Raw genomic sequence first — 25,441 nt, 5'->3', positions numbered from 1 at the left:
TCAGAAAACATTTGGAGATGGCAGTTCCCGGAGCTGAAGCGGAAGTCTGAGGTGTACAGGGTGAATAAAAAGGGTGCCAAATCAGTTCCCTGGGGGGCTCCAGTGTTGCAGATCAGCATGTCGGAGTGGCACCCCTGCAGTTTGACAGACTGTGGTCTGCCAGTGAGGTAGTTGAAGATCCAGGCCACCAAGTCGTCCTCCACCCCCATCACTGACAGCTTCTCGGCTAGTAGTGGAGGCTGAATAGTGTTGAAGGCACTAGAAAAGTCAAAGAATGTTACCCTCACTGAGCTGCCCGGCTTCTCCAGATGTAGATAGGCCTTGTGGACCATGTAGATTATGGCATCCTCCACACCGATGTTGTGCTGATATACAAACTGCAGGGGGTCCGTAAAGTCTCTCACCTGTGGTTTAAGGTGCTCCAGAACCAGCCTCTCAAAGACCTTCATGACCTGTGCCGTCAGAGCAATCGGCCTGTAGTCATTGAGAGTGGTGGGGCGTCCCTTCTTGGGCACAGGGACGATGAGGGATGTTTTCCACAGCCGGGGAACCTTCTTCAGTCTCAGTGAGAGGTTGAAGAGGTGTTGGAATGTGTCCGCCAGCTCCTCAGCACACGCCTTCAGCACTCTGGGGTTGATGTTGTCTGGCCCTCTGGCTTTATTCACCTTGACCCTGGAGAACTGCCTTCTTACCCGATCCGTTGTGATGAAGGTGGGTGTTGGGTTGACTCCGGGTGTTCGGTCAGGGCTGGAGTTCTGGGGGTGGGGTTGGGGGGGCGGGTGAGGAGGACGAGGGGACGGGCTGTTGTCATCAGAGGTAGGGAGGGGCCGAGGGGGGCTAGCAAGTGTGGGGTGGAGGGGGGCAAGCTATGTCCATCCAAAGTAGGGGACAGGGGAGCATGAGGGACTGAGGGGGGCGAGCAGGTGGGGGTAGATGGGAGGGGGCAGGCTGTGGCCATCTGAGGTAGGGGATGGGGAGCAGGACCGGGGGGACCTGGCTGCCCTGTTGAGCTCATGGGTGTTGTTCGATCAAACATATTAAAGAACTGGTTTAGCTCGTTTGCCCGTTCCAGAGTCCCCTCAACAGCCGCATTTTGCTGCTTGTAGCCGGTTATCCTCCTAAACCCCCCCCCCCCCCCCCCCCCACACACCTCTTTTGAGCTGTGAGCCTTCAGTCCTCCCTCCAATCTGTCCTTGTATTTGAGCTTGGCTGCCCTCAGCTCCTTTTTCAGCTCTTTTTGTGCTGCCCTGGCCTCCTCAATGTCCCCTGCCTTAAACGCCCTCTTTTTCTTGTATAGGAGAGTTTCGATGTCTCCGTTAATCCATGGTTTATTGTTAGGATAGCATCGTACCCTTTTGGTAGGCACAATGCTATCCTCACAGAACTTAATGTAGTCTGTCACACAGTCCGTAAGACCTTCGATGTCCTCTCCATGGACACTCTCAAACATCCCCTAAAACACTCCTTCAGCTCCTCCTCTGACCACTGTTGGATGGTCCTGGTGGTGACTGGTAGTCTTTTAATAATAGGCTTGTATGTAGTTACAAGCCTAATCAGGTTGTGGTCAGATGCCCCTAATGGAGGGAGGGGGGTAGATCTGTAAGCTTCTTTTGTGTTGGCATACAGCATGTCCAGAATTTTATTTCCCCTTGTTTTGCAGGATACATATTGTGTGAAATTTGTCAGGGTGCTGGTTATTTTAACGTGATTAAAATCCCTGTTGATTAATACAAATGCGTTGGGGATGTGTTGTCTGTATCCTAGCAACGGTAGAGTGGATGACGTCACACGCGTGCGCCGCCGCTGCGCTTGGCGGAATGTAAACAGTCACTGCCACTACATGTGAGAATTCTCTCGGGAGATAGTACGGTCTCAGTCCTACCACCAAAAGTTCTATATCTGGGTTACATGTGTGTTCCTTGACCGTAACATGTCCGGGATTCACCACTTGGAATTAATGTAAACAACCACTCCGCCACCATGTTCGGATTTCTATGCAGTAGATTCAGAGTGTGATGTGGTGTTGATGGGATCTCTGGGCAGACTCTCTCTGGTGTCTATGCAGTAGATTCAGAGTGGAGTTGTGATGTGGTGTTGATGGGATCTCTGGGCAGACTCTCTCTGGTGTCTATGCAGTAGATTCAGAATGGAGTTGTGATGTGGTGTTGATGAGATCTCTGGGCAGACTCTCTCTGGCCTCCTGCATTCTTCTCCTGGCTCTCTGGAAGGCCTCTGACAGAGACAAAGACAACTGATCAACAACACACACTATATAGACGGTTTCAACTTGACAACAATAAACCATAACCAAACATAAACCAGCATTCTAGAACAGACTTGATTTCCTGTCAGTTACAGGACATGCATTTTAGTCCAAGTCCCTCACTATAACCTTACTAGAGACGTCACGCCTAACCCTAACTTCAACTAGATATGAAAAACAAGACAAAAGTGTTACCAGTACATCCTGCAAAACCATGACACGTCTAAGCTCTGTATGGTTGTCCTTACCACATCTAAGCAGTGATTGCTTGTCCTTACCATGTCTAAGCACTGATTGGTTGTCCTTACTATGTATCTGGGCACTGATTGGTTGTCCTTACCCAGGATGTTATGGACAGCCCCTTGCTGACTGAATCCTCCCAGTTGGTCCAGAACGCCCTGCCTCCTCTTCCTCAATATGCTGGTGTCAACAAACGCCCTGCAGCATTAATACAAGATAGATATTAACATATATATATATATTACGGTTCATATTAACAACTCCTGGGCCCTGCCACTGAATACATAGAGTAGGAATCTTTTTTCTCTCTTGAATTATAGATCTCTTGATACAAAGAAATTAAGGAATGTCATCATGAGACTACTAAAATTTAGTTTTAAAGAGGCTGGAAAGTGTCAAATAATGTCTAGATGAGGTAATATTAATGTTTGTGAAGATTCAATTATATAATTTGCGTACCCTTTTTATTTTCAAAGTGGTTTCAGTGGTGCCTCTCAAGCCTGTCCAGTTCAAAGTTTTGTTGACAAGCTAGAATCCAGGTACTGCCTAGCTTGCTAGACAACCGTTTCCTGGACTAGTTTAAAGGATTTATCTTGGCGACAATGGTACAGAAATAAATTCCTTCAAATTCACTGCATTTGGCAAATTACAAGTAACCTTAGGTACTAGGTATGTGAAAGGTAACATTACCGCCCAAAAAAACATCCTAGGGATGTATAATCAGCTGTTCCATCTAGGGTTAGGGAGTATACAGTCATGGATCCATGCGAAATAACGTCATCCACAATACATATTGTAAAAAATTATATACATACTGTTTAAGTTAATCAGATTGTTCCTTTCAGCAGTAATACAATTAAAATTTTTTAATAAATAAATGAATATTTCATTTTTAATGAAATATTATCATGTTATTACAAGATAAAGAAAGATATATCACATTGTATTTTGTACTGGAAAACGAAATCTCCCGCCTCAACTACTGCAACGCACTGCTCGCTGGCCTCCCGGCCACCGCCACCAAGCCTCTTCAACTCATTCAGAACGCAGCGGCCCGCCTGATCTCAAACCTACCGAAGTCGGCCCATGTCACCCACTTCTTAGGGACCTGCACTGGCTCCCCATTGCTGCACGAATCCGCTTCAAGGCCCTCGACCTGGCATACCGTGCGGCAAAGGGAACCGCTCCCGCCTACCTACGGTCAATGGTCTCTAACTACACACCCTCAAGACCCCTACGCTCTGCATCTTCTGGCCGCCTCAGACCTACTCCTATCCAAGCTCCGGGAGGGTCATCAAAGAGAAGTCGTCCATTCTCAGTCCTTGCCCCACAATGGTGGAATTAACTACCCACCCCAGTTAGGACAGCCGAAACCCGTCCAATCTTTCGCCGTCGACTAAAGACGCACTTCTTCAACCATTATCTGAATTTAAAAAAAAAATGTAATCTAACCCTAACTAACCTTACTGTCATGCACATGTCCTAATAAACTAACCTACACTGTAGCACTCAACACTTTGATGAACATTGTTACTCAGCTGATAAGAGTTGTGCCCTTCCTGATGACTTTTCGTACAGAACTTGTAAGTCGCTTTGGATAAACGCGTCAGCTAAATGACTAAATGTAAATACCGTCATATACTGTTATACTGTCAAAAGTAAGACAAATATCGTGACATGATACTTTGGCCATAATGCCCAGCCCTAGTTCCATCTTTTCCAAGTAATTCTCATTGGAATTGTTCATCAATGTTACATCACATTATTCTAAGATTCATATAGATTGGGACATATTTTGTGTTTGACGAGTAAAACATTTCATGAGAAATTCATAAATTCAGTGGCGTGTCCATTCAAATGAAGATCTGGTGGCATCTTGACATCTACTTGCCTGGCGTGCTGGATGCAGTGCAGAGTAAAAGTGACACTTCCTGTGCTTTTGGTACAAAAGCCAAAGCGACTCAGTCTCTTTCCCTGGAGACACAGGAGATAAAGACAAGTAAACCTCAAAGTATTTATTTGATTGATTCAGTGAGTGCTTAACAAGTTCTGCTGTTAAAACGGGTTGAAGTGTTGTTTTTATAAAAGGCAATGCTAAAAATCTAATAAGTAGGACTTCCACTCAAGTGGTGGTTTTACACAGTAACTGCAGCTTAAAAAGGGTACATCTTAAAGGGATCTTTGAATTGAAAATTAAGCCACATGTGCATGAAATGTACAATTACTTAAGACCCCTAAATCTCGAACATCTGCATCTGCAGAATTGAATATAGAGGCTCCGAGATATAGAATTCACTTCCTACATATCTGACTCTCAACCAGTTAAAAAAAGCTGTATACAAAAGCTGTTACACCAATCTACAACAGGGGGCGTAACAATCTCAATGCAGAATTGAACATTTTAAAATTATTTGGTTAGCTTGTACAGAGAGGAGCTTGTCCCCATTGACTTTACATTAGTTTATGGCTAACTAAGCGGAGCTGTGGGTATCCAGAATGAAGAACAGCATGGCTTGCACTGAGAAAGGACCGTTACCGATCAACAACATCATTGGTCAAGTAGGAAACAGAACTCGGGTTTCAAAGTTGTGAACTATCCCTTTAATGTATTTTTCTCCGTTCCTTCTCTTTATGCATATTGTTTCTTTTTTGTGCGTCGCAAATTACGTCCTCTGTGTGTTTCAAACCCTAACTTCAGAGAAGTGCAGACGTTTCACAGTGCAGCAGCAGTGTCTCGTCAGCATACCGTGAAGGTCCCTGGTACTCTGACATAGCTGTCGTCCTCCAGCTCAGGAGAGCCGCCGATGAAGAACCTCCTCAGCTCAGACACCGTCCCCGTCTGCAGGGGTCTCCACGTGTGGCATGTCACTGTGTGCTTACCTGAGGACAGACAAAGACGAAAGAAGAGGCAGGTGAGAGGGAGGGATTGGTCGTGTTGTTGTTTATGTGAACATGGTGGTACAACGGTGTCATCAGAAAACATAAATAAAGTACTAACCAACCACAAGAAAAAAGGTACATAATGTACGTTATGTTATAGCCATAAGTAATATATTTATGTTTTGGATCTGCAAAAGTCCAAAACAAACAGCAGTCGAACCAACAATGATTGGGGTCACAGGCAAGTGCTCTTGCCACTAAACCACCCACCCATGCTAATACAAAAGCAATACTATGATGATGGTTCGTTTGAATGGTTATGGTTAAACACTTTGACTGCCGGGAACCGTCTTTAGACGCGTTACGTCGTCCTTATATCAATATTTCAAAAATCTGCGATCGGATTCATATGTCCCCTCCGCTGGCCTGAGATCCACCAGCAGGACCCACTGAGCTCTCTGGCGGTTCAGGAGCGCCATCTGGTGGCCGATCGGCGCAATCGCCAAACAGGATGTTGAATAGAGGTTGTCCTAGACGACCGTAGTACTTCCGGGCGCTCGCTATAGATCATGGGACTCTGGCTCGTCACGCTACACGGTGATCGATTGGCAATAACTCGATAAACAACATGATTTGGACGTATATACCATTATACAAGCTGGAGATGGACCGGGTAAAAATATATCCCATAATGATAAGATTTCTGCTCTACGACGATCGCCCAACGGCGCGCGGAGACTGGGGTGAGTTTCAGCGTGTAACGTTACCGTCTTCGATACTAACTGCTATTATCAACATTTGACCCACATTAGATGATTGGTATAACGCTGCCCACGGAATTATAAACGCCCCCTCGCCCATCCGGTCAACATCAGATGACGTGTAGTAACTTCTAGAAGTACGTCTAGTTGGAATTTTTTATATCGCGCTGATTGCCATCAAACTGTATTTCATCATCAATATAATGCATTTGGGGCTATATATCACGTTCTGGAGAAAGCTGCAGAAAGAGATGAAAACATACTTATACATTAGACCATACTTTACTATGAATATGTGAATGAAAAAGTTTAACGTTGCTACACAATGAACAATACATATAGGACTTTGAATGGGCCCTAATAATGGCAATGTAGCAATAGAATTTAAAAAGTTATAGCCCTGCAAAGAAGGGGACTTTCTCCATAGACAAATAGCGCTGGCAATCTATGGTATATCATGAATTTAACCTTAGGCAGCCAAAGTGTTAAGATATAAGGTTAGGGTTTTGGCGAGGCTATCATAAAAGTGTGTCTCGGTAGTCTAGAGAGGTAAAGGCACTCGCCTCCCATGCGAGTGCCCTGGGTTCGTTCTCCAGTAGGGGAGCTCAAATGTGAAAAGTAAAAAAAATGATTGAATAATAATATATGTACTTATTTGTAATAGGTACACATTGTACATTTTCATAATTACGTCAATATAAAATACTTAAGGCTATAATAACATACAATATGTAACTTTTTCCTGTGGTTTATTAGTACTTTATTTACAGAGTAGTTTATGTTGTAGTGGAAATTGTATGTACCCCCCCCCCCCCTCCCCCACACCGTCTCCCTTGATCAATACCTTTGTCCCCTGATCTAATCAGTCTCCCCTGATCAATCAGTCCTCTTACCTAAAGCCCCCGCCTTCCATAACCCCCCCCTCCCCTTCCGGTATAACCTGGCGTAATCTGTGTCCTACCTAATTACCTAATAAATTGTAACAACCAGCTATCTGACCAGATAATGATTTCCTCCGGCATCCACCACAAGGTTAATGTAAGGGGTATAGTTTTGCATCATACCTGGCGCAGCAGGGAAATCCAGGTAGCCGTAGCCTTCCGTTCGATACCGCTGCCAGGAGTCCAGAGAAAGAACCTTGAAATACAGCACTGGCCACTGGTGTAGGCACTCTGTGACGATGAGAAGACCACAATGTCAAACGTTTGGTTTTGAAATGCGCTAATATCAAACAGTAAAACGTTTGCGTAGAAGACCAAGGGCCTGACAGCAGAGGAACAAAACAACACTCCCACACACCGTCTTGTAACCCGACGAGCATTATTGTAAAAAGAAAAAAACTAAAAAAAAACTGTTCCCTCAAAAAAGGTTTTAACTGTAAGTGAAGAAGTGTGCAGGACCCATTTTTTGTTCATTTGAAAACCCATTAATATACCATCAAGTAGTAAATGCACAAATACATCATCACACACAAGGTATGAGCAAAAGCGTATCCTTCCACAAACTAACCCTCGCTGTCTTTTTCTTTCCTGAGGAAGGCCTCGAAGCTGAAGGGGTAACTGAAGAAAGCCACGTTGTCCTGTAGGAAGACCGCACATTCAGGTGATGATCCTCATTAAACACTCAGTCAATAGGCTACTGTTAACTTAACACCATGTGTACTGTGTAATGAATAGGGCTAGACTGATATGAGGTGTCTGGCTTTGATACCAATTTTGATATTTGGGAACTTTCTGATAACCAAAATATCTGCCAGTAGTATTTTTTTTTTTAATATTTCCTTGCAAATATCTTTACGGGGGGAAATCTGTAAGGATTTAACTGAAATAATATTTGTATTTCAACAAAACCTTAACTGCAGACAATCTTTTTGTTTTTAGAATTAACTTTGTCTGTTAGTTGTACTAGAAGAAGTTCTGCGTTCTACTAGAGGAAAAACATGGAACACCGTTTTAACACACCACAGAGTTACACATTTATTTAAGTTGTGAATGTTGTGAATAATTCTATCGATGCTTTATTTGTGTCACTTGAGTAAAAGAGTCATATCGGCTGACCAACATATCCGTCTAGCCCTAGAAATGGAACTGAGGCCATAAACCTGCCTTCCCCAATGTCCTCGTCCGGCAGGTTTGAGTTACTCCTGATAGGGACTGGAACGGCAAGCTGGACCAATCTAAACAGTCCAGATGTTAATACAAGTTATTAACTTTAAAAGACACAAAACATTTAACCATCATATAGAGATATACTACAATAACAAAACCCTGAACATTTTAACAGTCCAGAAATATTAATACCAAATTGTTAAGCTTCAAACTATGATAAAGAAATGAATAAACTACCGTAACACAACTTTCACATATGAGTGACTTACTAGTAGGCAACTCCATGAAGAAGTGTATGTATAAGTTGTCATATTCAAAGCCCTTGGCGGAGACTGGGGAGACAGAAGAAAAGGAAGGAGGATTACATGACGACAGTCTCCACTAGGAAGACAATGGTATCAGATGTCTCAAGTGTTATCATTCACTCACCTATCTCTCCATTCACCAGGAGACGCAGAATACCAGGGGGTGGCTGGGCGAGGGAAAGGGAGAGCGTAAGTCTTGGACACGGGACATGCTGGCTGTGGACCCCCTCTTCCAGTGAATGGGGTGGTGTTTTCTATATTACTCAGAGGTGTTACATGGAAAGTGGGCTGTGCCTGTGGCCATGTTAAATGGTGCATTTGTGAAGAAAAACAGGTGCACCAGTTAATGTGGTCCAGACTGGGAATAGAAAACGAAGCTCGTCATTTTTAAATGCAAAGCGCCGGCAATGACACTAACGGGACCATGATGGAAATAAGGGACCATGATGGAAATAAGTGCATGCACTCTCATGTTTTTATCCCTTGGATGCTGTCTTTTACTCCACAATAAAAACCAATCAATCCCTAGTGGCGGCTTACAGGCAAGGCACTTTGTATAAAGACCCGTTAGCTTCACATCTATGCCACTGTGTCCTTGAATTACACGGACTCTGTTGCATTGTGAAAAAGAAACATGACTTGATGAAATCAGGAGTGTGTTTGTGTGGTCTCACCACTTATTGTACGCACGTTGCTGAGCAGCAGAGAGACGAGGGACTAGGAGTCAATAGCTAAGGCACAGTAACAATACCACATCCATTATTAAATGTCTTACCATTTCAAAGTCTTGTCCAACAAGGCTGTTGAGGTAGTCTTTATGCCGGACATATAGCTGTGGAGATGGAAAATGTACAGTATGCACTAATTTCTTTTTTTGATCCACTTTTTCTCCCATTTTCTATATTTTCTCCCATCCCAATTTCGTATCATCCAATTCAACCCTCCCCTGTCACGAACGCTGTTTCTTGCCTCCCACAAGCCGGCTGCAATGTGGACTAAGTCATACATAGCACAAGTCCCATCCGGTACTTGAGGTAACAGCAGTCGCATCTTTTCATCTGCGCAGCTCGATCTCTCAGTGTCGAGGAGTAACGCGTGGGAGGCTCACGCTGCCCCCGACACTTCCTGATTCTACTGCGCAGGCGCACCAACCGACCTGTAGGAGTCGCTGTCCACAACGCCCGATCCCCACCCTTCAGTTTCCCTCCCCGTAATACGGCCAATGTGTATTACTGTGGACGACCAGCTAAACTGAAAGCAAATGTGGAGCGCTGGGCTCGAACAGGCGAGCCCAGCGTCTCCAGATTTCGTGGCGAGCGCCTTGCCCACTACGCCACGTAGCCGCCCCAGTATGCACTAATTTCATACTCTGATTAACAGTCTGTTGTGTGGTAGTGAAAGGGTTAAACTGAGTGTTAAGAACTCACGTCTTTGTACATGTGCTTCTCCCTCTCGTTGTCCTCATGCTTCATGTCTGCGGAGACATTCTCCACTGTGAGACGCCACACCTCCTTCTTCTCCCCATCTATCTCTATCCTGTACCACAGCAACAGTCGTTGGAAAGGTTGTGTCATGTAACATGTCGGTCTTGAGAAAGAAGATCCTGGACACTGCTCTTACTCAGCATCACAACAATTAAATGGCGTAACTAATGTTTCGCTCCCTCTGGACAATCGTCAGAATGTTCAAATGTTTTTAAGGACTGTTTTTAAGGTGGGGTGCTGAGGTGTGGAATCTTATTTTTCAAGTTGGTTGCATAAAGCCAAATTATTTCGGATTTAATTTCAAGGGAGCACCTCCAAGACTACATCTTCATGACATCACAGGTTCAAATTCTAGTTTAACATTTTCCGGTTTAAAGATCCCATGAGATGAAAAAAGTTCTTTCCACCATTTTAACCCTTTTGTCTGCATCTAGTTCTCATCTATTTATTACTTGTGCCAAGAAATTCACAAAGAAATGATTTAAAGACTCTTCTTGGAAAAAGTAACCAATTTATGAGTTGCGTCACTACACTTGAGGGCGAACACCAAAAGAATTGTCCAATACAATTACATTTTGTATACCGCACCCCTCCCCCACATTTATACAAATTGTAAATGCGCAGGTACTTGTCAATCAGATCGACCACCCTCTTGACCAATCTCTGAAGCGCTGTTTCCATGGATCTTTAAGAAAAGACTTCATGCTCACTGAACATGCATTGCCCTGTTGTAGACCACAGGAATTATGTGAATTATCAAACATTACAGGTATTGCAGCTGTATCCCTTGACTTGCCTGTAGGGCTCTTTGCCTTTGTTGAAGTCAGGTTTGATGATGACCACTCCGTTTCCATCTGCTCTTAGAGTAAACAGCAAACACTCATTCTCCTTCTGACCCAGTCTTGGGAAAAACACAAACACACACAATATAACAGCTTTTTACATGCCTTACTATAACCTATACCCTGGCAAGCTCCCTCCTCCTATAGTTAGATAATCTGTATCTGAGAAGTGTCTTATTTTAACCACAATTCACTTGGAGCGTAGTGACTCGGCTGCAGTTACGAGCAGGGCACAGTGCCACAGGTAGGGCTTACCTCGCTGCCACTGAGATAGGCACCATCAACCTCCATAGGAGAACAATGGCCCAGCCAGAGCATAGCCATTCTGCCGCTGGTCACGTGTAATAGTAAATATTACCCAGTGTCCAATACTGACCGAAGTCCCAGGTCTGCCATGATGTGCATGGTCTGCATGGTGTTGTTGACCACATGACTGCTCTTCACAAAGTCTTCTGTGGGCTCCCAGGTCACCAGCTTGGACTTTGGGACACTGGAGTCCCTGCAATATAGAAGAGATCCAACGTAGGGCTGAGAAATTGGGTATGTCTAGTAGGGCTGAGCGACATTGGAAAATAAATTATATCGCGATATTTAGAATCCTTTTTTCTATATAGATCACGATATCTGCTATAATAATAATAATCACATGTCAGATAATCCGATCATCATATTGATCCTGAATGGTAATGGAAAGTGTTATACAGTCAACTGAAACTGTAATTTTCACCCGACATTCTCAAACATTTCAGAAAACCTTTGTGAGAAATCTGACTTACTATTTATTTACCTAGTAGCATTGAACGAGGAATCACAATTCTCAATTTACAAATTAACAGAAATCTGCCATACGATTAAGTTAGACAATATTCAATATATTCAAGATTTTTTTTTTCAATATATTGCCCAGCCTGTGACAAAAACATCTACCTTGAAAGAATCAAAATCAATTTCAGAGATGTACCTCATGCAAATTCTAAGCATCAACTAACAATGCCCAAGTGGTGAACATAAAATAAATAAATAATTGTGGAAATATCTATCCGTGTCCACATTTACAGCAATTCAGATCACAATCACAATATGTTCATTCAAAAAATTGCCACATGATTTTTATTTGCCAGTTTGCAACAGTTATCTGTACTGTTAACAACACTATGTCCAGCAGCTACCAACTGAAGGCATGTTGCTAGGATAGGACCTTGATATGACCTACACTGTGCGTCTATCCTGCCGCCTGTGCCTCATGTTCGCCATCCTTTCAGCCAGGAAGGTGGGGGTGGATTTCACCATGGTCACCAAGTCCTCAGAGTGCTGCGTTTAGGATAAAAGACAATGAGTTTTAGCAGCGATCAGGTTCAAAGATGCACCAACAAAGATGTTCAAACATTTTGAAATGGGGAAGTCTACATGGTTCTCATTCCACCAAGCTATTATGGAGGATCTTGTAGACATATCCTTGTAAACACCCTTGCCTGGCAAAGTGATAACAGTCAAGTTATTAGGTACAAGTTCTTTTGGCCCCACCCCCTACTTTATTATGGAGACTGTAAAGAATAACTTGAAACATTTCTCAGCATTGATAAGTCTGCTTATAACTCTGAATTCAACAACAACCAAACTTAACTTTGCGTATTTCCCAGAGACACACATGGCTATTATCCAGTGTTTGATGTAGCTGAACAGTCACATTCTGTTGTGCCCTGAAGCAGCCATTTCCCATGGAGTTGTTCAGCTAAATGAAGCAACCTGTATAATAGCCTTGTGTCTCTGGGAAATACACAAAGTTAAGGTTTTCTGGTTTTATTTACTTATCAATGCCAGGAAACGTTTCAAGACAATTTTATTGCAAAACACCATGCAGTCTCCCTAGTGAAGTATAAGAGCTTTTGACCCAGTGGGCGGGGCCAAGTGGAATATCTGTATGCAGTCTATAAGAACTCAGGAAATGCCTCCGATATGCCTCACAATGCAGGGGTCATGAAATAAGTGTCGTCTGTGTTGGCATAACGAGATGCTGGAACACCCTACCCAGTGTTCGAATTATGAGGGGGCCAATGGGGGCTCAGCCCCCATAGCTAGAGTCTGAGCCCCCATAGTCAAGACCCCCTGTGGGGGTCTCTCAAATTTTTTTTTATTTTTTTTTGTACGAATTAGTATTATTTATGTTACCTAAATAAATTGTTAATAGATCATATTTTTCTTTTCAGTTTTTAAAAGAACTGAGTAATTAATGTTGTGGAATAGGCTGCATTTCACCTCCAAGCCGATATGCGTCGCCCATGAGCGTCGCCCATAAGTTTAACGCTACTGCAACCTAGTGAAGAAGAAGCAGCAAGCAGCTGCTGTAAACAGAAGGCTGCCGGTCCGTGTCCTGCAACTGAAAACATAAACACTAAACAGTACGCCACATGCAGCCAAAAAAAAGGCTCAACCCGCCGCAAGGCTGTACAAAGCTGGACAGCTTTGGTTTTATAAAAAGGCCAAAAACTGACGCTGTTAGTGCAGCAGCTAGCAGCGCTACTGTCACTGAAGTTGACACTGCTAGTGCTAGTACTAGTGTTAGCTCTGCTGCTCCTGTGCGCAGTGCACCTGTTATTGTTACCGCGCCGGTTGGCGTCTAGTTTTTTACCAAACGGTTCGTGCGTTTTGCGAATCTGATTGGCCACGCACGTTTCTGGTCATGTGACATGTGCGCCCAATTGCGTGACAAGCAGTGTCTTAGCCCATTTCCGCATCGAACAGCCTGCAAACGACCTAACGCCTAGTTTATCACTGGTTAAGCTTAGGCGACTCTTTCGCAGTTGGTTAAGGTTAGAGTTTGGAATCAGGGCTGGCGTTGGGCGCACATGTCACATGACCAGAAACGTCAGTGGCCAATCAGATTAGCAAAACACACAAACCGCTTGGTAAAAGTAATGACGCCGCCAGCCTGCCACTGCCAGACCCGAGTCTCCACCACTAGACCTGGACTGTGCTGCTACTCAACCACCACAATGCTGGGGTCCGAGTCAGTGGAACTTTTGGAAAAATAAATATAGCTGGTTATTTGCCAAGGAGGGATGCATTGGCTGCCTTCCATGTAAAAACGTCAAGACATTGTTAAATAAATCATTTGGAGCCCATTTGGCAGAGCAGTGGATGAATGGGACTGTGACTAGCTCTCAGAGCAAGAAGTTGAGGAAGAAAATATACTTGCACAGAGCACAGTGATAGCATTGCTCATGATGTGGCGGCTGTAGCTCAGGAGGTAGTGCTAGTCGTCACTACTCGCTTTGGATAAAAGAGGTCAGTGGTTTGAATCCCGGCTCTTCCAGTCTGCATGTCGGTGACATGCTGCAGTAGTTACTTTTCTTCTTGTTGTTCTAAGAAGATGCTGCTACTTCTAATTTATTTTTCATTCAGTTCTTGATTACCTGTGCACATTTGTTTATAACATTATTTATTTTGATTTATACAAGTATTTATTTCATGTTCATTTTATTATCAGATGATAATGTTACTTACTGTATCCTGATAAATGCTGCTGTTGTGCCATACAACTATTTATTTTCCATTCGATTATTTTGTTAGTTTTTTATTTATAAGTGCAGAGACAAATAAATGTTAATTCAAGTTCATACATTTTGTCTCATTTTTCAAATTAAATTGTTGTATTTTATCAGATGCAAAATGCAAATAAGTAAATATGGCATTATATATCAGAGGTGAGTAAGAAAATGAACAAATATTGATGGTTAAGAATGAGACTGAATAATGACATCACACAATAGTCTTATGATTAGACTGTTGTGTGATGTCATTATTACTTAGTTAGACTAATCCTAATGAGATATTCCTCTAAATATGACTTCGAAAACAGCCACAATTTCAGTAAAAAAATTGTAAAAAAATAAAATTCAGGGGGCCCCCATAGCTCTCAGGTGATAATTCGAACCCTGACCCTACCAGTTGGTGGAACGGGAGGCAGCTGGTGTAGCGGTCGTGATCCGTGTAGGTGAAAATCCTGTGGTTCCGTCGTCTCTTGGACTTGTTCAGCGCCTTGACCTCTGTATGGTATTGTCTCTCCAGAGGGGTCTGGCACACATCCTCACTCTGGAACAGCTCCATCTCATACTAGATGTGAGAGAGTGGGAGAGAGTGTGTGTGAGAGAGAGAGAGAAGGGGGAAGGTGGAGGGAGAGAGAAAGAGAAGTGCTGACCTTCAAAGCTTTTTTTGGCCGTCGAAGCTTCGGGGCGGCTGCTCTCTGTTACACAGCCAACAACATTACATTATTATGTTGCAACCTTAGTCTATAAAGCAAAAAATGATATAAATATTTATATGTAGTTAATAGAGACTGTAAAGGCCATATGAGTGTTTTGGTTATTAATATTATTATCTTGTGTATAAATAGTGTCTTATTTATGTTTGAACACTAGAGGGCTCACCGCCTCCATTATAGCCCCTCTTCTATAAATAGCCTAGCTAATTACCGTAATCCCATGCACCTGTGATGAGGATACATTTTTCCTACCTGTCTCACCAATTGGAACTGACAATGGAGCAATTGACAACTGTTCTGATTTAACCCTTCATTCACCATCATTCACCTTTGGACAACTATAAACCCTGTAAACAGCAGCAACTTGGGACATTCCATATTTACATCACAAACTTTGGGACTGAGTAGATAATTAATTACGGGTGCATCGTGGACGCTTGTTGATTCATTGGGGAGCGACAAGCGGCCACTACAAGAGACAAAGGCAGAATTCGAAAAAAATTTATTAACACTTTGACTGCCATGAAACGTCTTTTCACGTCATTGCTGGCCATGCTCAAGTTGCCGGGGGACGCTGTACAGCGTCCTTATATCAATATTTCAAAAATCTGCGATAGGATTCATTTGTCCCCTCCGCTGGCCTGAGATCCACCAGCAGGACCCACTGAGCTCTCTGGCGGTTCAGGAGCGCCATCTGGTGGCCGATCGGCGCAATCGCCAAACAGGATGTTGAATAGAGGTTGTCCTAGACGACCGTAGTACTTCCGGCGCTCGCTATAGGTCCCGCGACTCTGGCTCGTCACACTACACAGTGATCGATTGCCAATAACTCGATAAACAACATGATTTGGACGTATATACCATTATACAAGCTGGAGATGGACCGGGTAAATTTACATCCCATAATGATAAGATTTCAATTCGACGATGATCGCCCAACGGCGCGCGGAGACTGGGGTGAGTTTCAGCGTGTAACGTTACCGTCTTCGATACTAACTGCTATTATCAACATTTGACCCACATTAGATGATTGGTATAACGCTGCCCACGGAATTATAAACGCCCCCTAGCCCATCCGGTCAACATCAGATGACGTGTAGTAACTTCTAGAAGTACGTCTAGTTGGAATTTTTTATATCGCGCTGATTGCCATAAAACTGTATTGCATCATCAATATAATGCATTTGGGGCTATAGATCACGTTCTGGAGAAAGCTGCAGAAAGAGATGAAAACACTTATACATTAGACCATACTTTACTATGAATATGTGAATGAAAAAGTTTAACGTTGCTACACAATGAACAATACATATAGGACTTTGAATGGGCCCTAATAATGGCAATGTAGCAATAGAATTTAAAAAGTTATAGCCATGCAAAGAAGGGGTACTTCTCCATAGACAAATAGAGCCGGCAACCTATGGTATATCATTAATTTAACCCAAGGCAACCAAAGTGTTAAGACATGTTTTTATATGGGTCGGGACACTAACAAATACTAGAGAATTGTCAGTGCTGTAAATTTAAACCTTTTTAATTCTTAGACAAACTAAACACTTTGCTTTTATGAAATATTGTAAGCAGTCATTTGAGGCTTTATAAAACCAGCACAATGAACACAAATCTGTCAGTGCCAAGTCCGACCTCATCTTAAATAACAAACGGCATTGCTTGTTGTAGTTAACAAAGAGAGGCAGAGTTAATGAGGTGTATGATGTTTGTTGCATTGGAGGCGCAAGATTTTGCAGGTGGGAGGGAACTTTTTTTTTTTTAATTTAATATATTCTAATTTTATTTTCCTGTTCAAATCCCATGCCCATCGAACGAAGCTTCGAAGTATTTAAAGGTGCTATGCATTATAAATGTCATTTTTCAGTCTCTAGCATTGTATTATAGTAATAGGAGTTCGTATCAATGTGTTTTTGGGCCTAAATACTATATTGGCGAATTCCTCAGCTACAGCCCATCCCCTCTTTGCCTCTAGTAAATCAGGTCATGTTGATTTGACGACCTGGTGCACGTCACAGGGCGCTGTTTATAGCGCACGGTGATGTGATTGGCTCTGTGGTTTTAGTAATGCCCGCCTCCATTCTTGCTACCTGCAGGGTGGAAGGCTTGTCCAGAAGATCACTAATCAGCTGAAGCCTGATGCGGTTCCCTCGGTCTTCGACAGACAGACCGGCGTTAGCTCTCGGGACTCGGGAGCGATCGCTAGCTACTTAGCACCAGCCGGGGCCGGCGTTAGCAACCGGGAGCGTCGTTGAGCATTCAGCCTGCTGGCTACCTAGATCCACTTCAACCAGCGTCGCGGAGCATTCAGCCTGCTGGCTACACAGCTTGTCGGTGTGCTAATAGCCTCTGCAAGCTAACGGTAGCTGGCTCCAGGCTATTAGCACATCGACAAGCTGCTGGAGCTCCCGACGCTCGGCTGGTTGAAGTGGATCTAGGTAGCCAGCAGGCTGAATGCTCCGCGACGCTCCCGGTTGCTATCATGTGCAGGTCCTCTTCTCAGACCTGTGTGGCAAAGCACTGCACACGCATCATGCAAGCTACACATCGCTGCATGTTGATCAATGGTGGCCCACTCGGTGCATCACAGTGGGCTACTATTGTGCTAACAACAACCGCGGTGTCCGGCTTGTCGGCCGGCATGAGTGCTCGATTTGGGGTGGTTCTCTCCTCCTTGTGTGCCCCCGTTCTCGCGGGTGTCCTGCCGGGGAGCTTGTGGACGCGACAACAGCGGCGGCCATAGCGTTAGTTAGCTCATAGCTATTGTGTACCACTAGCGTTACGGCGGGCTCGAGCACCCTACGGCTGCCGCCGTTGTCGCGTCCATGGGCTCCCCGGCAGGGTACCCGTGGGGACGGGGGTGTACAGAGAGGAGAGAACCATTTTGTGTCGGGCGTGCATGCCGGCCAGCGAGCCGGACGTCGGGATATGTTGTTAGCACAATAGCTACCAAGCTAAGCTATGTTAGCTTCTAACGGTGTATACACAATATGTACAACGACACAATGATTTACATTATTACAAATATGGTAACGTGGTTGTGGCTTTTACAAATAGTGGTAACATATATATAGATAGACAGTACTGCTACATCTCTATATTTATGACATACCATATTTGTATGTAACCTGAAACCTAATCTCTGACGGGGAGATGGGCGGAGCTATTTGGTGGGTGGCTGTCACTCAAAGCATTCTGCTAGTATGGTTGGAGCCAAGCCAATAATAGCCTGCTTTCATGAGGCTGAAAAATGCTGGTTTTGAGTACAAGATTAGAAATATAAAACAATGATTATTTTTGGAATAAAAATTACAGATGTGTTACATAGACTCACAGGAAGTGTGTAAAGTTGCCCAAATAGTGCTAGGAATAGCAGTGCATAACCCCTTTAAGACAGCTTAACAATACTATAACAGTATATAACAATGCTGTATTGTTATTTTTATTAGTGTACTTGACCACGTCTTGCGCAGTTGTACAGCCCTGGCCCTTTTTTTTTTTTTTTTTTTATATAACTACTATAATAATTATAATAATAATACTATAATTCTATTGTGCTTCTATTTAATTTAGTTTATATCCCATTTTATTGTATTCCACCATTTTATTTTACAGCTGTACAGACCTGGCCTATATTTCATAATTATATTCTATTCTATTGTGCTTCTATCTTAATTTAGTTCATTTTATTCCACCTTTTTATTTGATTATCTGTCCGTTATTGTCTGTCGCACCAAAAACAAAAAATCAAATTCCTTGTATGTGAAAACTACTTGGCAATAAACACCTTTCTGATTCTGATTATGATGATAGTTGACTGGCAAAATTTAAGGTTTATTTATATATTTTCATATTATTATTCCAGGAAATTTTTTTACAGGGCTCAAAGATTGAAAAACAATTGCAGATATTTAATATAAAATTAACAAAGTTAGTTGGTCATTTAGGACTTAAGCCTATTTTTTAATGATTTAATTATTATTTAAACTTAAAGCCGTTTTTAATGGCCCTTTACTTGTTTCACTCTAGGTTTCCAAAAGTACAAAATGTATCTATGTAACTGCTTTACGACGGGAATACTAGATAAGAGACTACCTGACTAAAGAGCTTCTCCTGCCAGCCCACCACCAGCTCCTCCGCATTGTCACCTCCTGAAAGAATATCATCAATGTCAAGATTAAAACACAACGTTTTATCAATCACTATCTGTCATGCATGAATTATTCTTGACAATAAACATAAAATGTTATACTGACGTTTAAACATGTCATTTCAATGCATGGAAATTATCAAATGTATTTTCCAGACGTTAACCCCGAGAATAACCTGCTTGGGCTTGTGAGCCGAGGGTGTCCAGTTCGATAATGCCCCTCTCCTGCTGGGATAGAACCATCTGCTGAAGGTGCTGAGAGAGCACTGCTGTGGAGGTCACCCTCTCAACACGGACCCTGAGGACAGAATCAACAGCAAAATACTGTAAGCAGGTTGGGATGGTGGGGTGTAAAAAGTACCCAGAAATTATACTTAAGTGAAAGTATGGGTACTGTCTCAAAATCTGATTCAAGTAAAAGTCAAAGTATCTGGCTAAAAACACACTTGAGTAAAAGTAAAAAAGTCCTACTTTTAAATGTACTCAAGTACTAAAAAGTAAAAGTGAAAAAAATGTTGGGAAAGGGATAGACCAGGGGTCTCAAACTCATTCCATCATCTGCCAAGTTTTCATTTTAACTATACATTGCACCAGGTGAGTTAGTTGAAGAGGTGAGCCAATTAGTGAAATCATCAGCTGGTGTTTAGGCACGGCTGGAATGAAACCAAGCATACTCTGCCCACAATGGAATGTGTTCTGTGATAGACCATGCTGAAATGAAAGAACAGGGGACACTTTTTTTGTATTAAAATTATTTAATGCACTTCTCCATTGAAGGTAAACTAACATGGACGGCATTCACATCACAGTGAATAATAATATCACAATATTAACCACAGCATACTGGATTATCCTGAATAATATCACAATATTAAAAGGCAGAATACTGGAGTACCCTGAATAATATCACAATATTAAAGGCAGAATACTAGAGTATCCTGAATAATATCATAATATTAACCACAGCATACTGGATTATCCTGAATAATATCACAATATTAAAGGCAGAATACTGGAGTATACCCTGAATAATATCACAATATTAAAGACAGAATACTGGAGTACCCTGAATAATATCACAATATTAACCACAGAATACTGGAGTATACCCTGAATAATATCACAATATTAAAGACAGAATACTGGAGTATACCCTGAATAATATCACAATATTAACCACAGCATAATGCAGATTTTGTACTCCAAGTGAATGTCGTGGCACTGGCCAAAACATTGAAAGTATGGGAGCCCTTCAGTCTTCTGCAGCAGAACGCCTTTCAAAGCTTTCAGTGTCGATCCAGTGAGCGGTTACCCCAATGAAACTTCTTCGTCGGGCTGTCCAGCAATCTGTTGTTGTCGCGATCCATTCAACTTCACTCATAGCAGCAGTGACTTTCTCTTTCATGGTTTGAGCAGCTTTGCTGATCTTCGAGCGGACAGTGGGCCTCGTAATGACGTTAGTGCTTGGTCGCAAACCATTTATCAGGTTTTTGAATGATGGCAACTCAACAACACTATAAGGTTGGACTATGAACTATGTATTTTTTATGTAGATAGGGCCATGGATGCTCGTCTTGTCCATCCACGCCATCGCCGACCATTTCGTCCTCTTCATCACTCATTGTGGCCATCTTCTATGGCTTGTCACTCTGACAAGCCAAACTAGAAAGAAACCGACTAAGAAACGACGTAAACTCCATGATCAAAACTGCAAAAAAGAATTTCATCAATGACAAAACTGAGGAAAACAAAAACAAACCACGTGAACTTTGGAAATTACTCAATAATCAACTAGGATGCAGTAAAAAACTTAAAACCAGATTCTCAAACATAAACATAAAAACGGACAACACGCTCATCACAGACAAGCTGGATGTAGCCAATTACTTAAACATTTTCTTCACAAACATAGCCACAACACTGGTAAACAAACTACCCTCCCACTCAGGGCTTTATGGGGTAGAACACATAGTAGCTTACTACAAAAACCTAGGGGTCCGCAAGGACGACTTCAAGCTGGAAATGGTAACAACAGATGAGGTACTCAATAAACTGAGCGCCCTCCAACCTAACAAGGCCACTGGCCATGACAACATCCCCTCCAAATTCCTCAGAGACTCAGCAGCCGCTATCACCCCAATCATCACACACATAATAAACGGAGCGGCAGAGCTTGCGGCATTATGTAACCGCCCTAATCCGCCATGATTTTCATTCGAAGCTCAGCTCACCTGGCAGCGCAGCGGTCCTGCGGTCCGTTGTTGTTTAACGTGTATTCTTTCGCCGGTTAAGGTTAGGCATGGTTAAGGTTAAGGTTAAGGTTAAGGTTAGGCATTGTTTCGGAGTTGGTTAAGGTTAGAACGGTTAAGTTTAGGCGCTGTTAAGGAGCTGGTTAAGGTTAGAGTTTGTCTTAGAGAATGGCAATATTCTTTCTATGGTTAAGGTTAAGGTTAGGCATGGTTAAGGTTAGGCATTGTTTCGGAGTTGGTTAAGGTTAGAACGGTTAAGTTTAGGCGCTGTTAAGGAGCTGGTTAAGGTTAGAGTTTGTCTTAGAGAATGGCAATATTCTTTCTATGGTTAAGGTTAAGGTTAGGCATGGTTAAGGTTAAGGTTAAGGTTAGGCATTGTTTCGGAGTTGGTTAAGGTTAGAACGGTTAAGTTTAGGCGCTGTTAAGGAGCTGGTTAAGGTTAGCGTTTGTCTTAGAGAATGGCAATAGACAGCCTATTTCCGCATTGCCGCTCTCTCGCGCTGCCGCGGTCACATGGTCAAATTGTCACATTCTTGCACTCCTCCGCTGTTAAAAAGCAACACGCGTCCCCAAGGACTTCAAAATTGCGAGGGTGACCCCTCTGCACAAAAAGGGCAGCAAATTAGACGCAGGCAACTACCGCCCTGTTTCTATTCTCACCTCCATCTCGAAAGTCATGGAAAAAATAGTCTACGAACAGGTCGAAAAGTACCTAGCGGAAAAAAATCTAATCTACGAATTCCAATCTGGCTTCAGAACATCCCACTCCACTGACACATGCCTTCTCTATTTGAATGACCACATCAAACAAGAGGTGGACGCGGGCAAATACTGCGGCATGGTCATGCTGGACCTACAAAAGGCCTTTGACACGGTCAATCACTCCATTCTGATTGACAAGCTAAAAGCGATTGGTTTTGATAGTCTATCAGTGAGCTGGATGCAATCCTACCTTGAGGGGAGGGAACAGATGGTGGAGGTAAACGGTACCCTATCCCCCCCCTCACAGTGAGCTGTGGTGTTCCACAAGGAAGCATACTAGGACCGCTACTGTTCCTAATTTATGCAAATGACATGTCGTCAGCTTGTGACTGCAACTTGTTCCTGTTTGCGGACGACTCAGCCCTGCTGGTCTCTGACAAGAACAAGTTACAGGTTGAAAAAACCCTCAGCTCGGAACTAGGCAGAATCTGCATATGGCTCGCTGATAACAAACTATCATTACACATGGGCAAAACAGAGTCCATTCTCTTCGGTTCAAATAACAAACTCAGCAAGACCGACGGCTTCTCAGTTACAGTGGGTGACAATATTGTCACAAGGAAAGATGAAATTACCTACCTGGGTTCCATCCTAGAGGCTAATCTCTCCTGTGACAAAATGGCATCCAATGTAATAAAAAAAGTCAACCAACGAACTCGATTCTTGTACCGGATCTCCTCTCTGGTAAACAAGAATACCCTGAAGACTCTGGCAGGAGCACTCATTCAAGGGTACTACGACTATGCTTGCACCTCATGGTACCAAAGCACCTCAAAGGCGCTAAAAACAAAATTACAAACATCTCAAAACAAACTGGTCAGACTACTGCTTGACCTTACTCCTAGAACCCACCTCACCCCTGCCCACTTTGACAACCTAGGATGGCTTAGGCCCCGTTTAGACGGAAACGCTAGCAGGTGAATCCGCCAAAATATTTTTTCGGATGTGCCTTTCGTTTATACGGAAACGGCGTTTTTACGGGGTGAAACCGCAAAAAAGTGAGACTACCTTCCAGGGTGGAATTCCTAGAAACGCAAAAGCTTTGCGCTCTCGTCTAAACTGTTAAAACGTATAAATCTGATAAAACGATGACGAAAGGGTTGTCACGGCTCTGGTCGCGCGTACTGCTTACGTCACAGGTAGCAGGTATGCGCCAGTAGCCGAGACGTAAACAAAGCAAGTATGTCTGACTTATATCAACGGAGATCACCTGAAGGCTACATTGGCAGTACTTTTAACCCTTTCACTGCCACACGACAGAAGGTTAACCCTTTACCATCACACAACCGGCTGTCGTCTGGCAGTGAAAGGGTTAAATACACACGAATCTGTCCCGCGGCGTGAGTGGACCCACTGTCTGTGAGTGACTCTGCTTTGGTGCAATCACATTCCCCATCCACAGTCTGCGAATCAGAGGCAGAGTAGGGCGGGTCTTCACAGCACGTCATGTGACATATGCGCCAATCGTGTGACAGTGGGGCTCCGTCGTCTCGAGTCGTTACAGCGTCGTCTGCACGCAGAATTCCATCCCAAAACGCTCGTCTAAACGTAAAATTAAAAGTGAAACCGCAAGATGACTTTTGCGGTTTCTGTTCACAAAACGCTTGTCTAAACGGGGCCTTAGAGTAGACGACAGAGTACAGCAACTTGCAATGGGCCTGGTCTACAAAATACACTATACGACTAAGGTACCCATGTACATGTCAAAATACTTCCCAAAGGTCAGTGAATACCACAACCACTACACCAGAGGAAGCTCAACAAATCATGTTAAACCCAGATTCGGCTCAAACAAGGGACTAAACACGTTTCGCAATTATGCCACATCAATGTGGAACGCCCTACCCAAAGCTGTAAAGGAATGTGAATCCCTACCCACATTCAAAACCGCTCTTAAAGAGCACCTACGGGAGGCTGCAATTCGAAACTGGCCACCGTAAATGCCCAAAACCCCCACCACCTCCTAATAGACAGTCTCCTCCCCACCGCATGTATATATTCCCTCCCCGCCGTATGTATATTTCTCTCCCACCCACCCACCCCCTCCTAATGTACAGTCCCCTCCCCATCATATGTATATACTCTGTCAGGGGTAACAGTACTGTATATTTGAATACCGTTTATGTCACAAATGTATCAGACATATTTCAAACATATCAGTAAATGTCATGTATGTTGTGTATGTCATAAATGTCTATATGAATTGAAAATGGGGGACCCTGATGTAAACAAGACAAACGTCTTTCTCAGGTCTGCATCCCCTTAACAATTGTGTGTATTGAGCCGTACTGTATTGTACCCATTCTGCAATCTGTTAAATAAAGTTTTCATTCATTCATTCATTCATTCATTCATTCATTCATATAGATATAGATGATTTGTTTGAGGCGATTGGACAAAGATTATATGAGATAGAGATATGGTACATTTTCTCCATTAGAGAGAGACGTATACCATTGAACTCTGCATGTGTCAAAAATGCAGAAAATCAAGTGGCATTTGCTTTGATTTCACATGGCTCTTGGAGAAATCATCCCAATACTGAATACTCTATTTCAGACTGGTATGGGCCCTGATATACAATATCAGTTATCTGTATCCCTACAGATAGGTCCTATTGGTCTCCTGGAATGTTTCACGTTTTCAGGTGTGGGTGTGTGAGAACACCCATTTGATGTTATATGGGCTACATTTTTTGTTCAGCGCTACAAAGAAACTCAAACAAACAGTTTCATTCATTCATTCAGTATGTGGGTTCACAATATCACACAGTCTTCCACCCATTGTTTAAACTTTATAGACTATCTCCATATTTCAAATCGCACATCTTCTCATAAAGAGGTTTAACTCAAGGGGAATTCTAAACCTAGAAATGTAGAAAAGGTGTACAAATGTGTTCACCACTGGGCACATCAATGATAGCTTGCTGCTAGGTAAGCTAACGTTAACTTGGTTGTGTTACTCACTTTATCCTCAGGTTTTTTACAGCATCCCGAGTCCGATACACCGCTTCTCCGCCGTCTGTGTTCCAGCCGTCTGCCATGGTTTGCAAATATGCTGTCTGACGCTGGAAACAAACGTTATACGTACTACTTGTGTTTAGCTAACTGTAACTGTTAACGCTAGC

General features: G+C 43.1%; 1 protein-coding gene across 1 annotated transcript; it reads right to left on the bottom strand.

Annotated features, from left to right (window-relative positions):
- Positions 1-1,172: 1,172 nt before the first annotated feature.
- mks1 (MKS transition zone complex subunit 1) lies at positions 1,173-25,424 on the bottom strand. Its single transcript, XM_084320792.1, has 18 exons — positions 25,281-25,424; positions 19,480-19,601; positions 19,249-19,304; positions 14,829-14,996; positions 12,097-12,194; positions 11,260-11,382; positions 10,838-10,942; positions 9,985-10,093; positions 9,333-9,389; positions 8,682-8,724; positions 8,522-8,584; positions 8,250-8,320; positions 7,654-7,723; positions 7,209-7,316; positions 5,250-5,383; positions 4,395-4,477; positions 2,604-2,701; positions 1,173-2,232 (listed from the first exon to the last, which is right to left on the bottom strand). Exons 1-18 carry the CDS (start codon positions 25,355-25,357, stop codon positions 2,129-2,131), a joined length of 1,689 nt encoding a protein of 562 aa, XP_084176918.1. The 5' UTR covers positions 25,358-25,424; the 3' UTR covers positions 1,173-2,128.
- Between the last annotated feature and the right edge of the window lie 17 nt (positions 25,425-25,441).

Source organism: Notolepis coatsorum (assembly GCF_963971535.1).
Source record: "Notolepis coatsorum genome assembly, chromosome: 8".
Lineage (NCBI taxonomy): Eukaryota > Metazoa > Chordata > Actinopteri > Aulopiformes > Paralepididae > Notolepis > Notolepis coatsorum.
This window is presented reverse-complemented; position numbering and strand designations above follow the sequence as displayed.